Source organism: Mycteria americana, chromosome 9, assembly GCF_035582795.1.
Source record: "Mycteria americana isolate JAX WOST 10 ecotype Jacksonville Zoo and Gardens chromosome 9, USCA_MyAme_1.0, whole genome shotgun sequence".
Lineage (NCBI taxonomy): Eukaryota > Metazoa > Chordata > Aves > Ciconiiformes > Ciconiidae > Mycteria > Mycteria americana.
In genome coordinates this window covers 3,147,884-3,164,295 of record NC_134373.1, presented here as the reverse complement: position 1 = coordinate 3,164,295, position 16,412 = coordinate 3,147,884, and the positions used below count along the sequence as shown (strand labels likewise).

The window sequence follows — 16,412 nt, the reverse complement described above, 5'->3', positions numbered from 1 at the left end:
GTCCTTGCACCCTGACAACTATTTGGGGCACTATTTGTTCCCAACGCACGTTTCCGGCAGGTCCCAAGGAGTGTCCTGTCTTCCCAACCGAGCTGGCCTTCGCTATCGACACCTCCTCGGGCGTTGTGAGGGACGTTTTCAACAGGATGAAGCAAACCGTGCTCACAGTGGTCAACAACTTAACCATCGCTGAGAGCAACTGTCCTCGGGGTGCCCGGGTGGCTCTGGTCACCTACAACAATGAGGTCACCACAGAGATCCGCTTTGCTGATGCCAGGAAGAAATCTAGCCTCCTCCAGCAGATTCAAAACTTCCAGGCAACCCTGACCACGAAGCCACGCAGCCTGGAGACCGCCATGTCCTTCGTGGCCAGGAATACCTTCAAGCGTGCCCGAAGCGGCTTCCTTATGAGGAAGGTGGCTGTCTTTTTCAGCAACGGGGACACGAGAGCCTCCCCGCAGCTCAACGATGCCGTGCTGAAACTCTATGATGCTGGGGTCATGCCTGTGTTCCTCACCAGCAGGCAGGACCCGGTTCTCACCAGAGCTCTGGAGGTTGGGGTCATTCACTCTTTCTTTAATTTTCTGCTCATGACCTCAGTCTGGTTTGCTGGGGAGATTGATGGTGTTTGCTCCAGTGGTTGGCTTCCACAGGTCTTTCAAGTGCTTAGCACTGAGAAAGCATTGCTGGCCAAACTCATCCAGCATGTCTATTAGGAGAGGAATCCAGAACACGGTGCATGCTGTGAAACGCTAGTGAGGTTATGATGAGTCATTTGTTTCCCAGACCATGGGTCCAGCGTGCCAGGTGTGGTAGGAAACAGAAGAAAAGACAGCCCCCATAGCAAGAAAGGTCTGACAGAAAGGCAAAGGGTTGGAAGGTGGCAGTACGGTAGCTTTGTTCGCAGAGGCAGAGTGAGAGTACAGAGATTTAAAGCAACAAAAAAGCCCCAGATGAGCACGCTGAGCACTGGTTCAAGTGCTTACCCCTTTTCTTGGAGTTTATGTCTCTAAACTGGTCCCACCACCTGACGTAGGTGGCATTACGGTCCTCCAAATGGGATCCACCAAAAGCAGCGTGCTGAGTAGCAAATCTCTTAGAGTTGTGGATTGCCCTCCCCTAGTTTGAGCTGAGAATAACAGAAGGCAGCATTACTAACACCATGCTTTTCTCTTTGCATCTAACTAGATCAACAACACGGCGGTTGGACACGCAATTGTTCTTCCAACCAGCGGCAGTCAGCTGAATGAAACTATCCGGAGGGTCTTGACTTGTCACATTTGTCTGGGTAAAGCATCCAATTTCTCCTCTAGACAGTGCCAAATCCTTCTGGTCGCGCAGCAGTCGGTTGTCAGTGGTGCAGAAGGGAAGCCCAGTTGGGAGTCAGCCCTTTTGCTGCTGAAGACAAGGGATTCATATGCTTGGGTTGAGCAGAAAACATTGGCATTGTGAATAAGGCTTGCTGGGCGTTCTCCGCTTTGTAAAGAGAAGCTCCTTTTTTGGCTGGTTCCCACTTTTACAGCCCAAATACTGATAGCTAAACGCTCTAAAATGTGGCCTTCTGCCATTTATGACAGAGTGCTTCAGGGATCCCGTTGGACAAAGGAGCGCGTAAAAATACTAAATGCATAACTAAATGTGTTTTGGGATGAAATGGCTTTGGTATCAAGTAATGGACCAGTGAATGTCCATGGCTCGATAGTATTTCATATGACACAAAATTTTTACAATGACGAAGGAGGGTCGTCTTCAGTTCCTCCAGGTGAAACCTACTGTATTTCTTCCCTAGATGTATGTGACCCTGATCCCGTCTGTCGTCTTGGTAGTCAGAGACCTCTATTCAGAGACAGAAGGGCAGCCCCAACAGATGTAGACACTGACATAGCCTTCATCATGGATAGCTCAGAGTCCACCACCCCTCTGCAGTTCAACGAGATGAAGAAGTACATTTCCCACCTCGTAAGTAACCTGGAAATCAGCTCTGAGCCAAAAGTATCTCAGCACCACGCGAGAGTGGCAGTTCTCCAGCAAGCTCCTTATGAATACGAAACCAACTCAAGCTTCCCACCAGTAAAAACTGAGTTTTCCCTAACTGATTATGGATCCAAAGAGAAGATCATTAATTACCTTCACAACCAAATGGCCCAGCTCCATGGCACGAGGGCTATAGGAAGTGCAATTGAACACACAATAGCTCATATTTTTGAAAGTGCACCAAACCCTCGGGATCTAAAAGTCATAGTTCTGATGATGACTGGAAAAGTGAATAAACAAGAACTTGAGCACCTGCAGAAGGTTGTTATCGATGCAAAATGCAAAGGGTACTTCTTTGTTGTCTTGGGCATTGGCAGGAAGGTGAATGCCAAGAATATCTATAGCCTAGCTAGTGAGCCAAATGATGTGTTCTTCAAACTGGTCGATAAACCAGGAGAGCTTCATGAAGAGCCCTTACTACGCTTTGGGACACTGCTGCCGTCTTTTATCAGAAGTAAGTATAACATCCTGAAGCCAAAGTATTATGGAAGGGGCAACATGTGACCTCAGAGGGGTTAATCTGCCAGGTTTGGTCTACCTGCCTGTTGGTTGGGTGGGCTCTAGGTTGACCACCTCTTTGGGCAGTGGGGCCCACTGAAGGTAGTCTCTTTTTGTATGTTCTGTACTGTTTGGTCTGGGTTTTGCTGCTCGTAGGTCTACCTAGTTGAATATGTCTGGGTTTTGTTCACTTTGGCCTCCCCAGCCCTTCCCATGCCATCTGCTGGTCTGCCAAGTAGAGTTTGAACTTCTGCCTGGTTTGACTTGGTCTCCATGGGCTCACCTGTGGGATCTGACCTCATCCTGCCTGGCTTGCCAGTCGCATCTGCAACACGTCCCATAGCGTCTGGTCCTGCTGGGGGTCTGGGCCCTCTGCAGCCCAGCAGCCTGCTAGCACTCCCCCCAAGCTCCCTGAACACCCAGCAAATCTTTCTTCCCAACTTCAGCATAAACGTCACGTCTAGCAGGCACTTGGACAGCTCAGGCTGAGATCTGGAGTTGCCGTATGCAGATTTGCTGCATGCAGACCAGATGAACAGGATTCTTTGCTCAGGGATAAATAATGCTGCTGTGTTTGGGATGTGCAGATTGTGCCTTGAAAATTTGCATCTCAGCTTAGCTAGAGACCCCCGGCTGGATCTCCAGCTACAGCCAGCTGGCAGAGATCCTAAACAGACCTGGCCAGCAAAGACAAGAAATGGACCTTTTCTAGGAAAGCTACTTTTATCCAAGAAGTCCTGAAAATCAGTTTACTGGGCTAATAAGCTACTGATTCAGGAATGTCTTGCACTTGCATAAGAAGCAAACATGAGCACATCTTTCCCTGGAAATAAATGTTTGGGTTTTCTCAGTTTGCTTTTTCCATTTACTGCTTACAGGGGTCCTGGAAACTTCTAACTCTTGAAAAAATACTAACTGTGTGGTTGGAAGTGCCTTGTTATAAGCAAGCTGTTTGTATGTGACAAAGACATACAGCCCTCTGGTATCTTGTAGTTACTGCTCTCATGTTTGTGAAGTGGAATAACAAATCTCCCAGCCCAGGATGCTGCAGGAACCACACCAAACATCAAGAGATATTCCATAGCTTTTATCAGAGCAAGCGAGAAGAGAAGAGATTTTTTTTTAAATCAAGAAGAAATATATGCAATGTGTTCTTGGTAGGTCACCACCGTCCTCAACACCGGTGTTTGATGCCAGGCTCTCTCTGTCTCTAGGTGACTTTGCTTTCCACCTGTCTCCAGACATAAGGAAACAGTGCGAGCGGTTCCAGAGTGATCAGCAAGCCAAGAGCCAGAGCCCCGGGCACGCTGGGCACAAAGCAGTGTAAGTAGTTGTCTGTCTGCGAGAGAATGAGCTTTGCTAACAGCCTGTCGGGGGGAGAAGCCTTCGCTTCCCAGTCCCTGTTTGGAAAAAGAAAGAAAAAGCAACTTCAACGCTAACAATCAGGGTTATCAGCATTTTACTAGTTCCTTTAGTGCTGGGTCAAAAGAGCTATATCTACCAGAGAAGGGTAGACAAGTACGCGTATAATTTTAAATTTGGGTTAAATTTCATATTTATATATGTATAAAAGATATGAAGGAGGTATATGCTACTGTCATCACGCAGGTCAGGAATTCCAGAAATTACAATTAATTTGGGGTTTTCCACTCAGCGAACTATTTTCAGAGGCTGGGCTGCCCTGGACTATTTGATATTCAGAATCCGTCATAGACTATATCCTAATATTTTCTGAACAGAAGTGAAAGCTTGTGTCACCAGGGCTCACTCATCACTGGCACAGAGCTGTCCTGGCTTTAGAAGGTTGAGCCCCTTGAAATCAGGCATGCTACACATCTGTCTACTGAATTCACTCTTATGTGTGTAAAGCTGGTGTAGAGACAAGCTTGTGCCCCCAGTGATAGTGCTCTGCAGCACTTTTCACTGCTTGGCTGTGGGCATATCTAAAGCTGACAGAGACTATTGACCTCGGGGGAGGTTCTTGCCAATGGTTTCTACGTCAGCTCTACGTCACTTCCAAAATTCTGCTTATATATTGGGGAAAAAAACCCCCATATCAGCTGCTTTTGCTTTGACAGGTACGTGGCACCCAACGCGACCGTAACCCGGACCCTCAGCGCCAGCACCACGGTCACTGCGAGCATCAAGCCTGTTGAGAGCACCAATGCCCACGCCAGAACCACCACTGCCAGCACCACAGCCCAGACCAGAGCTACCGACCAGACCACAGCCAGCACCGTGGTCCAGGTGAACGCCACCGCGCAGAGCGCAGCAAGCACCGCCGCCCACGCCAAAGCCACCGGCCGCACCGCCGCGAGCACCACGGCCGCCGCGGCAGGTGGCAGGAGAAGACAAGGCGGTAAGGGAAAGGCTCTCCCCACGTGAGCAGTGCCTCTTGCTTGTCTGTGGCTTTTCTTCCTCCCTGAGAGGATTGTTCCTATGGGAAATGTCACTAAGAGGCCACAAATTTCACGCTTGCAGCAACAAGTTTTTAGGTGCGAAACTGGAAATCTGCACTGGGGGGTTAAGGTTTTGTCAACTTGTGTTGAGAATTTTGTGCAAAACTGGGCGAGGGACAGGCTGCCTCTAGGCAAAACACAAGCAGGACATCTAAACATGGGACAATCCATCATCTGCTGCCTAACTCAGCAGCACGGCAACAGAGCACTTCTCTTTCTAGTGTGGCCCGTTTGCTTTCTATGTTTTCCTTGTAGCATTACCACTTGGCTAAGTTTTGCTATTTATGGTGATTCATACAATGGCATTGTTTGAATTCTCCAGCAGCTAATATAAATAGTTAGTCCAGTTAGTTCATCACTGAATCAGTGTGGAGACCTATTTGGGAAACGCTAAAGCTCCTTCATGTGAGGGCAGTTCACGTAAAGGAGTTTTCCCATGTGCTTTTGCAAGGCGGTGCGGGCAGCTCTGCACTAGCTGAACAAGTAATAAAGAACATGTGTCGAAGCACAGGGATGCTTAACCAGTCAATGAATGCATGTCCCCGCGTAAATAATAAATAAAAAGCAATAAATAAAAGCAGTCAGCTTTTGCAAGGTTAATGCTTTCATCAGCTTGCGGGGAACAAACATTTCTGGGTGTTTCTTGCTCCACTGTTGCTTCCAAGCAGCGTTTATAAAGGTCTCATCCAACACTCTGCCATAGCATGGAAACCTTTCCCTAAGAGCTTCTTTGACCTGTCTAAGGTTAGGTTTGAGCTTAAGCAGGCTTTGCTTGAAGATCTTCAGCAGTTCAGTGAATCCCTTGCACCCTAGAGAAGGATCTGGACTGATTTACAGTTGTTGGGAAAGTTGTGCTGGGAATCACATTGCAGGCTGTGTAAAGCTCGTAAAAAAATTGCTTTGATTCGCTAGGTTGCAGCAGATTATTAAAAAATAAATGAATCACTCGGTAAATCATCTAGGCTATGAAGAAAAAAGCCTCCCTGCAGTGTGCTGGGTTGGGCATCTGAGATAGCAAAGTCACAGCCTGGTTTGCACATGCCACAACCGGCTGCAGGCAAATTTATTTGCCGTGGACTGGGAAGGAGATCCCAGCAGCACTGAGACACTTTTTCCTTGAGACCTTTCCTCTTCAAGTCCTCGCTTAGTGTTTCTTCTGATTTTGCATTGCAGCAAAGACCCACGACATCCAGATCACAGATGTCACCGAGAACAGTGCCAGGCTGCGCTGGGCCAGCCCCGAGCAACACAATGCCTACGCTTTTGATATCACCGTCACCTTAGCGCATGACCACTCTCTCGTGCAGAAGCAAAACCTGACCGGCACCGAGCACGTCATCCGAGGACTCAGAAGTGGACAGAAATACCTTGTCGTCATTACCGGCTACCAGAAATCCCAACCCAAAGTCACCTACACAGGGACATTCAGCACAAGTAAGTACCTCTTGAGGAAAGCACACAAACATTATTTTTTCATAAAATGGACACAAAAAATGGAAAAAACCCTGTAAGGGATGGGGAATCAGTTGGTACCAGCGAGCCCAGCCTTGGCAATGCTCAGTTGTGTCACTGCACGTCTGGCATCCTCCGGACCAGCAGAAGGACCTGGCTATGAAACACTGCAAATGTGTTTCTTCGGCAAAAAGCAAGTTGACACTTCAGAGGTGTTAAATGGACACAGATTGTGGGAGAATTAAAGCCAGTCCCAGAGGGGGGTTTGTCTTATTGTGCGTGCAGGAGGCTTTGCACAATGGGCCTTGGTGTGGTCCAGCCGGCATTGCTGCAATTAATAATAAGAGTCAAACTGGGTTAAGACAGAATAAATTCAGTCCAGCCTGATTGCAAAATAAGCAAGAAAAGCTTCTTCTCCAATTGCCATTTCCATAGCCACCTATCTACTTCACATACTATATTATCCAAAAAAACCCACAAAGAAGAGATTAAACAGAGGGTTTAGTCCTTCGGGGATCCAAGCTCCATGTGTACAGACCACATGTAAACCTCACCAAACCCTTTGACATGGCCAAAAGTTGCTATGTGAGACACAGCCAATTTTTTTTTTAATATAGTTTGGCACGGAGGTGACTTGGCTTGGTGGTGTGGAGAAGTTTGCGCTGGTCCTGCCAGTGCTGCCTCTGGCTGCTTCTGGCACTTCAGAGCCAATTTCAGTGCCCACGGAGAGCCCTTCCATTGGCTTCAGTGGGTTTGGATCGGGTCTGAAGTCTCTTACCTTCGCGAGCAATAAATGTGCCCACAAAAATGTTGAGAAAAGACACCGATGTGTAGAAGTAATATTTGCATGCGCTGAGTTGGAGCTCTTGACGCCCAGAGAAGCTGCATTTCCCACACAGTAAATCTCAAATGGGAACAAACTGGGCAGGCGGTGGTGATGCCACAAGCTGCGACCTGTACGCTGGGTAGCCCCGTCCCCTTTACCCACACCCGTACCTTCCACCAAAGAAAAGCAAATCCAACCCTTCCTGTGGCTGCAGCCCCCTCCTGCCCTCCAGCCCCACGGAAAATGAGCCACGGGTTGCCCTGGAAAGGGGCATGATGCAATACGGTGCAGCCATGCAGGGCATGACGCAATATGAACCATGTTCTCCTTTCCATCACAAGGGATTTCTTCCCCTGGTGACAGTCCTCAACGGCTTAGTTCCTAGAGGGATGTAAGGCCATGATGGGAGGAGTGTGAGCGGCATGCAATGCATGGACAGTCCTTGAGGGCTGCAGGAGAACACGAGAAGATCCATCGTGGACTACTTGCTCCCCTGGAGGTTGCCTTTTTTCCCTGCCCTCTCTAAGGCCAGAGGAGCAAAGCTAAACTGGCTACAGAGAGGCCACATCTGCTCCTCCAGAGCCCTCCAGTTGCATGCTGTGGGGTGAGCAGGGGCCATCCAAAGCAGAGTCACCCCCGAGGCTGAGCCCGACCATGCAGCAGAGCTGCCGGCTGGCGAGAGCAACCTGTCCCAGCACGGCTGTGGATTACTCATCCCATCAGCTGCCTCCAATAAACATTTCTGAAATGTATGTGCTAGGGTAAACAGATCCAGACCCGACTCCCGCCGCTTGTGTGCGTCCCCCGTGCTGGAGCTGGGGCCAGTGAGTTTGTTTATGGCTGCGCCGAGGGTGCTGCTGCAGGTCCCCTTCCCCTTGGCTAACCCCACTGCTTCTTCCCCCCAGAGACCCCGGCACAGACCAAGGTGTCCCTGGCCAACATGATGCTCAACACCGAGCCGCTGGAAGGGCCTGAGAGCCGTGAGTGTGGGCGACGGTGGGAGTGGTGGGCTGGGGGGCTCTGCCAGAACCCTCACCGAGAGCCTGGCCATTTGCACCGGTCTTCCCCTTGCCCGCTCCCAAATCTAGCCTTTCTCAGAGCCCCGCTAGGACCAAAGGATCTGCGAGTCCTTTGCTTTGCAGAGCCGGCAGATCACGAGCTAGATGACAGCCTTGTCCATGCAGACCTGAGCCCTGTATTGGGGCCTGCCCCATGCTTGATCCAGAGCCCCGTGAAGTTGCTGTGATCTTCATGGGGGACTCAAACCAGGTCCTGTTTCCATTGCAAGGATGGGAGATGAGCCAGGGCCCGAGCGCTGGCTGCTCTCCAGGGACAGGCTGGCACGCGTAGATGCAGGTGTGGATGCAGAACATCACCCGATGCTTGTTGGCACTTTCGCTCCCCGTTGGGGGCAAACAATAGGTCTTGGCTCCTTGCTTCAACACCCAGCTCTCAACAAGGGCTTGGCCAACAGCCAGGGATTGCAGGCAGGTTAGTGCCAAGCATTTGCATAAATTTGGCTAATTGGTAGCCTCCCTCCAGTTTCACCCATCTGCCCATCCCCTGTTTCTCTGCCACCAGTGGTGTATGTAGTAAACTGGTAAATGAGCAAGCTGTCAGCTCCTACTCTGTTGTTAATCCCGTCAACCTGTGTTGATAACCCGTAATCACTCACGCACATGAATACGTCATCTCATTGCTTTTGTTGGCATCGAGCTCATTATATCGGCGCTATTACACTCAGTTGTGCCCTAAGTGCCAGGCTGCAACCCTTCCTCCAAGGGTCTGGAAGGGCTCTCAGCCTTCATAAAGCCGCACAGCCCTGTTGCAGGCACCAACTATGGATCTGGCATCGAAAACTCATCCCTGAATCATCACCCTCGTGTTTTTCTTTAAGCATTTTGCTTGCACTGTGGCTCATTTCCTTCCTGAGGTGATCTGAGAGCATGGGGGAGACGCTGCCGCGCGGTGCGTTCAGCCAGCAAGAGTTGCAAAGCTGCTGTTGGGGTCTGGCTGCTCCCGTTGAAAGGGATGAGCATGGACCCATGCCTGGCTGGTGGTACCACCGGAGCTGGCTGCAGCGGAGGGGCCGAGGGCTTGTGCCGGGCAGGGACCATGTCATTTCTGCCTTGCTGCATGTCCCATCATCCCACCCTTCCCATGCGTTCCCGCTCATCTGGTCCCTCTCCCTGGCACTGACTTCCCCTCTGAAGCCTTCACCTGGCTTGTCCCCGCCAGGTGACATGCACCCCCATGGCTTTGTTTAACCCCTTGTGTGCCAGCCCTTTGGAAACAAGGTGGGTAGGCTTGTGTAGGTCTGCCCGAAGGAAAGTGGATGTGCTGTGTGCTCACTCTGCGCTTCAGTGCAGACCTCTCAATCTCAGCTCCTCTTGGTGACCCACTTGCAGCAAAAGTCTCTGCCCGAGGATTTATGGCAGCCAGCAATTCGGGGGAAACATTCCCTGAGGATGCTAATCTGAAGTTTTTCAACAGGCTAAAGACATTGAACAGGGCAGGGGATTTGGGTTGGGTCGTTTAGCTGAGTCTTCTCTAGTTCTCTGTGCAACGGGAGAGACCCATGCGGACATCTTCCGATGGACCTCGGAGGAAACCCCAGATTCTGCCCTACTTATATAGGCAAAGCAGCTGCTAGCTCAGATGGCCTCTTTGCTAATAAAAAAATCTGGGATTTGGACCTAAATCATCATTTCTGAGGAGGAAAGGAACATATGTTTAAATCCTCATCAAGCTTGAGGTCTACCAGGTGCGGCTTGCCTGTAGAGCTAAAACAAACACACTTAAGGGTTAAAAGTTACTGGCCAAGACAAATAGCTTTGAAAATAGATAGGGGGGGAGTTGTGTGAGGGCCCGATCCTGTGTGCACCAGAGGGGAGTAAGGGGCTCCCACCACCTTGGCCCAGGGACGTGTGGCTTGGATACACGACGAAATCAAGGCTGGGGAGAGGCAAGGTGGAGGCTGGGGAAGGTTTGCATTCACAGCAAGAGAAATCACACGACAAGGAAATGCCACCAGTCCTGTTCCGGGCTTTTTTTCTTTTTTTCTTTTCAATCTCTTTGCTTTTTCAGCTTTTAACCCTTTCAGAGTCACTTAACCTTTGCACCTTTTGACATGCAGATTGGCCAGACCCTTGCTTGCTGGACTTTGACATGGGCATGCAGTGCAAGGACTATCAGATTGTGTGGTTCTTTGACTACAAAAACAAGATCTGCAGCCAGGGTTGGTATGGTGGCTGCGGTGGTAATGCCAATAGATTTGAGGCCGAAGCTGAGTGCATTAGCAAATGCTTAAAATCATGTAAGTACCACGTGGGGATTAAACCTTTTGTATGTTATCATATTGTCAAATAATGTTTGGATGGGAGAGAAAACATCATTTAAATTCCAAACCCACGCACTTTTTCCTCCAGCAGCACCCGAGAAGGCCATGCAGCAGCCGCCCCTTGAGAAAAGATTATCGTCAGGTAACACCCCAAAACAATAATAATCACAAACCAAAGCAAATCCATTATTTCACCTTTGACCATTTCATAGCATGCATCCAAGCCGCTCCAGTACAAGATCACCAGTAGTACGGACCTGGTTTTCATTTGCCCCTTGCCATGACCGTGCCCTACCATCCGCTTTGCATGAGCAAGTCACCTTGCATGCGTGTGTCACACCAGGACATGTTGTGTTTGCACAACCCGAGTGCAAACCACAGCTATATGGCAAAATCACGCACTGGATTTCGTGAGAAGCGTGGGGTTGCTGAACTGGACCATGGCACGGTCCCAAAGCAGTTTCTGTTATCGCTGCATGGCTAACCAATGCCGCCGTTCAGTGGTGTGCCTTTGCCGAGATGCAAAGAATTGCAAACGTTTCACGGCCGGTAACCGAAACACTCGACGGAAAATTATTCCATGGGCCTTGGGTCTTGTGTGCAGATGTTTTCCTTTTGTGCCCAAAGATAAAAATCAAAGTGGAGGGAGGAGCCCACAGGAAAATGGCAACGGCCTCCTCTCCTCAAGGAGTTTCTGAGATTAAGGGGTTGTGTTTGCAGACCTCTGCAAGACCTGGGGAGGAAGCAGAGACTTGCAATCACCTGTGTTGGTTCAGCAAGGGGTCGGGATGGGAACCTGACCCCAGCAAAGCCTTGCTGTCATAGCAGCCTCCCCCTTCGAGTGGTGTTTCAGGGCCCTTTGCAGAGATGGGAGGGAAACTCGGGAGCGAAGCAAGCTCTGGTACCTAATGGCAGGGCTTTAATCCTCCGAGGGGAATGGCAGGGTTTGAAGAGGCAAATTAAGGGCCCCTCCCACCCGTTTGATTTTCTCAGGTGTAGTTTAGGGGGAGTTTTTGCCACTGGCAGCAGTGCGGCCGGGTCCAGCTGGGGGTGCCCCTGCAGACACACAGAGGCGAGCGAGCAGGAGCCCACCACCAGCCATGGAGATGCCTGGGGCGGCGGCTGCTTGCAAAAGGAGATTGCAAGGTGCTTCTGGGCTGCGGATGGGCGTGATGGACAAAGATCCATTGGCTGCACTTTGAGGACTTTTCAGCCAGAGGAAGCAGCGTATGGCTTGTGCAGAAACTTGCAGCTTCAGTCTAGAGCAGGATTTCCTCCTCACAGGGCAGGGAAGCCTCCCTGATGTGTTTTTCTTCAGAGGGCGCATGTTTCTGCTAGCCCCATCCCGTAGACCAGCCCCTTCTGATCATTGTCACATGCCTCGATGATGTTTCCAGCAACTGTTGTTCAGCCTAAAGTGATATTTCATGAACTTGGAGCCGTTCTGCCCTGGGCACATAGTCAAGAAAAGCAACCGAGGGGCCCTGGAGGGATGCTCGCGTCTCTGCCCGCCCCGCCAGGGTCCCCCGCTCTATTCACCACTTTATTCTCTTTTCGTTTTCTGCAAAACCAGAGCTTGAATCCACCGTGGAAAAAGCGACATGGGAGTTCAGGTGCAGCTCGGCTTTTAAAATGCTGGGCGTGGGGTCAGGCTCTCGGTTCAGCCCACGCCGGGTACCGGAGCCAGGGGCAACACTGAGAAATGAGTTGGTCTCCCAGCCCCCAGCGCTCTTTGGGTGCAAAAAACCACGCACCGGCTCCCATTTGAAGCCTTTTAAATGCTGTGATAACCTTTAATTATTTAGTTATGTGTATTTATATATATATATATTTTTTTTTTTACCATGACAAAATTAAACGTAAGTGCAACTGAGGAGCCCAGGCACATTTTTCTCCACGGGATGAATTAAAACCCCAGCTTACGGTAGCTGCCCCCATCTTTTGAACCTGCCAGAGCCAGCCACAGCTTAAAACACATTTTAGCTCCCTACTTCTTGCTCTCCATCAGTTCTTTTGTTTCATTTATTGTTTTGGGCTCGGGGTTTTTGGTGGGGGGGGGGAGATTTCGGTTAAAATGCCATCCCGCGGTTCAGCTAGAGCAGTTGTGTTTGATGGGGCTGTGAAACCAGAGAGCGGGACAAGCCCCCACGGTGTGAATATTAGGGCAGGCAAACGGAGGATTACAATTCAGGTGAAATTTCAGCAGCTTTCCTGAAGCCATATCTGCCTCTAAAGCGGTGGCTGAATTTCCTTCGGCATCTGCTGATCCTGAAGGCTGCTTTCACTCTCAAAGGGGACGAAGAGGGGGAAAACCTGGGCTGCCTGCACACCGTGCCGCAGAAAGAATTGTATCGTACCTCCTGCCAGCTGAATGCTTTGATTACTGGTTGGATTCCCAAAAGGGTGCACGGGGTTTGGGGTAGAGTCATTCCTGTATTCACATCTGCTGGCTTTCAGTGGTTTGGAAGGCAGGAAAAAAGGGAGATGGACTTTGGAAGGAAAAAAAAAAAAAAAAAAAATAGCTGAATAATAAAAGGCAAAGAGCCTGCCAAAGGCATGGGGAAGCTTTTGGCTGTAGGAGCCCAAAAGCAAAGCTGAATTGGAAGGTCAATATTGATTTCAAATTCCAAGGAAAAACGGAGATTAAAAAAGAAATCCTGCTTCAAAAGCTGCGTTTAGAACGGGATGATGGGCGGGAGCGTCCTTTCAGACGCGTCTCCTCTCTCGGAAAGGACGTATTCCCAGCTCCTCCAGTAACCCCCCGCTCAAACCAAGCACCCCGTCTCCTGCCCAGCCGCAGCAGCGCGGACCACTTGAGCCTGACCCCTCCGACCACGGCGTTGCTCTGGCAGCGACCCCGCTCAGTGGCTCCCGGCGGGGAGGGAAATACGGGATGAAAACCAGCGGGCAGAACGGGTTTAGCCATTTGGCGGGGTCTGCCCAGAAGCACGCCTAGCATGGGTCTGGGCACGGCCACCTTCCCCCGGGAGCATCCTGGCAGCGTCCCGGCCTGGCCGCAGCGTTCCCAGGCTCTGGGCAGCTGCCAGCACCAGCTGCAATTTCCTTTAAAGTAAAGTAAACCTGCCGCCGGGGCTTTCTCGGTGCCTAGGGGCCGTTGCCAGACCTACTTTCTAGGCGGGACTTAAGGGATAATCTTCTGTGCCTTGCTTCCCATGAAAACTTTAGAAGCCTTTAGCGCGCCTCTGCTCTCATCAGACCCCCAAAGAAAGCTGCTTGCAAATACACTTTTTTAATATATTCACCCTATATCTATATACTCTTTCCTATATTCGCTATATATTCCCCTATACTTGGGACTATTAACCGCAATTTGAAAGGCAAGTCCTTTAAGTAGCTTGATTTCTGGCATCTGGTTTAGTAAAGGCTTGTTCCTAAGACAGGATTAGCAGAAGATAACTTCAGGACCTGAATTTCGTCAGCAGGCATTGCTAGTGTGCTCTGTATACATTGATTTATCTTTGCTTTTAGGAAAAAAAAAAAAAAGAAGGTAAAAGATTATTTTTTTTCCCCCTTAATTAAAAAAAAGGGTCCTGGTTACAAATACCTCTCTAGTAAGAGGGACTCCACACTTTGCCCATCTGATTCCCCCTCGCCCCCATTCACTTTTTGGTGCTGCCTGCTTGGCTGATACTCGTTTGACTGATGACTTAATGATTTTTACTCATGCCCAAGGCGGGACAGCAGCAGCTTGAAGCCGTACCGCTGGTAAGTGGCAGCGATGAGTGCGGTACCAGAAATTTTGGGGATCTGCCTGACTCAGGGCTACGGTAACGAGGCTTTTCCAGCACTACCTGTGACGGCTGATGGTTACGCTGTGCTGAGCAGAGGTGGCATGAGCTGCTCGTGCATCTCTGCAGGGGATGCCTCGTTTGTGACTTGATGGTAAATTAGTGGCTAACACCGGATTTTTTTTTACTTTTTTTTTTCATTTATTTATTCAGCAATTTCATTTTAACGCAGCCAGGTACTTTGTTCTTTTGTTCCCTGCTCACCCAGCAAGGGATGCAGGATGCCACGGGGCAGCGCGTGGTAGGTCCGGGCGCGTTTTCACACAGAAGATTTCTCTTCTCAGGGGAAGGCAGTGTTTTTAATAGGAAAATGATGGTGCAGATACTTTTTCCCTTACAGCCCAGCCACTCCTCTCCCAGTTCTGAGGCCAACTCATTTCCCGCAAATCCAGGGGATTTGCAGACAAGCGCTGCCTTGCAGCATTCGTCCTTCACCCCAGCATCGCTCCGTGGCTGCGTGACAGCAACACGGCCGAGTGTGGACGAGGGCTGGTGTCCCCTCGGGCACGGACATCCAAAGAAAGACCTTCTCCTTGCAGACTAAGAGCTGGGATTTAGTCACAGGAGACGTGCGAAGTCTGCGCTGCGGCTGCCCTTTCTGAGCTTGCATGCCAGCCCTGCTCACAGGCATTTCTCTGCCACGCACGTACGTTCAGCGAGACTGTGTTTCACCCGGGAGTTCTCTTGCTGACTCTTCTTGCTCCTGCTTTTATCCGCAGTCACGGATATCTGCCGGCTGCAAAAGGACGAGGGGACCTGCAGGAGCTTTGTGCTGAAATGGTACTACGACCCCGAGACCAAGAGCTGCGCCCGGTTCTGGTACGGCGGCTGCGGAGGCAACGAGAACAGATTTAACACGCAGAAAGAATGTGAAAAAGTTTGCGTCCCCGGTAAGCAGCTTACGCGTGGCTGGAGAGAGGGCCAGCCCAATTCCTGGCGTGTCCAGTCCAGTGCATGGCTGTAGTGAGCTCGGTTGCGGTGCTCTGGACTCCATCGCAAGTCCTGGCAATGAACGCCGTTCACCTTCCCTCAATATTCTGCACAGCTTCCCACGCACGGGGAAAAAAACCTCATTTATTTTCTCTTTCTCCATCAAACCTTTTCAGGTAACATCAACCCTGGCGTGGTGACGACGATAGGAACATAGAGCCAGCGACCTGTCAACACATACCTCTGAGACAGCCAGGAGCATCAGCCGTTGCCACCTTACCCCTATAGAAGCTAAGGGTATAGACTACCTTGCACTGTACTATTTCATGCTTTTAACTCTCCAAGCAAACCTTGAAGAAAGTGTTTTGCTGCATGACCTATCAATATGGTGCTAAACTGTTTGTGGACTGAGTGCTACATGTGCCCGGGTTATATTGTATAGCTTCAACATTACCAAATATTTACCTAATTGCAGATTGTTATTGTGTCTGAACACGTCTCTAAATTACCCTTTCCTTCCGATTCCGGCAGTCTGCCTGTCTAAGGCAACATGAAAATGAAAAAAAAAATCATAATAATTTCACTGTAACTGTTACATGCTTGCTTTTATCGTCTTCATAACTGAGCATAACTTTACAGGGGAAGCCTTCGTGTAAGAGAGTAGCTAATTCTGATAAACAAGCGGTTCAATTTTTCATTCTTCCTTTTTTATTTTATTTTTTTTTTTTCTCCTTTTGCTGGATTAGATTTCAAACTAGATCTCTTGTATGCATTTGTAACATATGTGGCCAACCGAACTAGCAAGGAAAAGGAAGCAAAGTTTCCGAATGCAAATGCACTGCTGGGACCAAGGCCTCAGTTAACAAATTTTTAAATTGTGGTGTAGGATGCCTCTGGCATTCTTCTGATGTTGTATGTTTTATAAAATACAAAGCAAAGCAATTTGGGGAGGGGGGGCAGTGGGCGGGAGGGGGATTTTATTTTTATTGTGGATTCTATGTCAGGAAGTCTATACAAAGAACTTTTAAATAAAGTCTAATGGAGGTTTTGAGAAACTCGTGGGT

At 49.7% G+C, this 16,412-nt stretch overlaps 1 protein-coding gene across 11 annotated transcripts in view; it reads left to right on the top strand.

Annotated features, from left to right (window-relative positions):
* The window catches only part of COL6A3 (collagen type VI alpha 3 chain), a 63,887-nt gene extending 47,729 nt beyond the window's left edge, over positions 1-16,158 (top strand). For 7 of the 11 annotated variants that reach the window (XM_075512562.1, XM_075512567.1, XM_075512569.1 and 4 more), the window contains 11 exons: positions 61-554; positions 1,189-1,288; positions 1,790-2,488; positions 3,747-3,855; positions 4,611-4,891; positions 6,165-6,425; positions 8,175-8,249; positions 10,406-10,585; positions 10,698-10,751; positions 15,138-15,308; positions 15,525-16,158. In XM_075512562.1, coding sequence (XP_075368677.1) covers positions 61-554; positions 1,189-1,288; positions 1,790-2,488; positions 3,747-3,855; positions 4,611-4,891; positions 6,165-6,425; positions 8,175-8,249; positions 10,406-10,585; positions 10,698-10,751; positions 15,138-15,308; positions 15,525-15,565 — 2,465 coding nt within the window. In that variant the 3' untranslated portion in view covers positions 15,566-16,158. The remainder of the gene's footprint in view (positions 1-60; positions 555-1,188; positions 1,289-1,789; positions 2,489-3,746; positions 3,856-4,610; positions 4,892-6,164; positions 6,426-8,174; positions 8,250-10,405; positions 10,586-10,697; positions 10,752-15,137; positions 15,309-15,524) is intronic. The other 4 variants (XM_075512563.1, XM_075512565.1, XM_075512564.1 and 1 more) reach the window with 4 other exon arrangements.
* Positions 16,159-16,412: the final 254 nt, after the last annotated feature.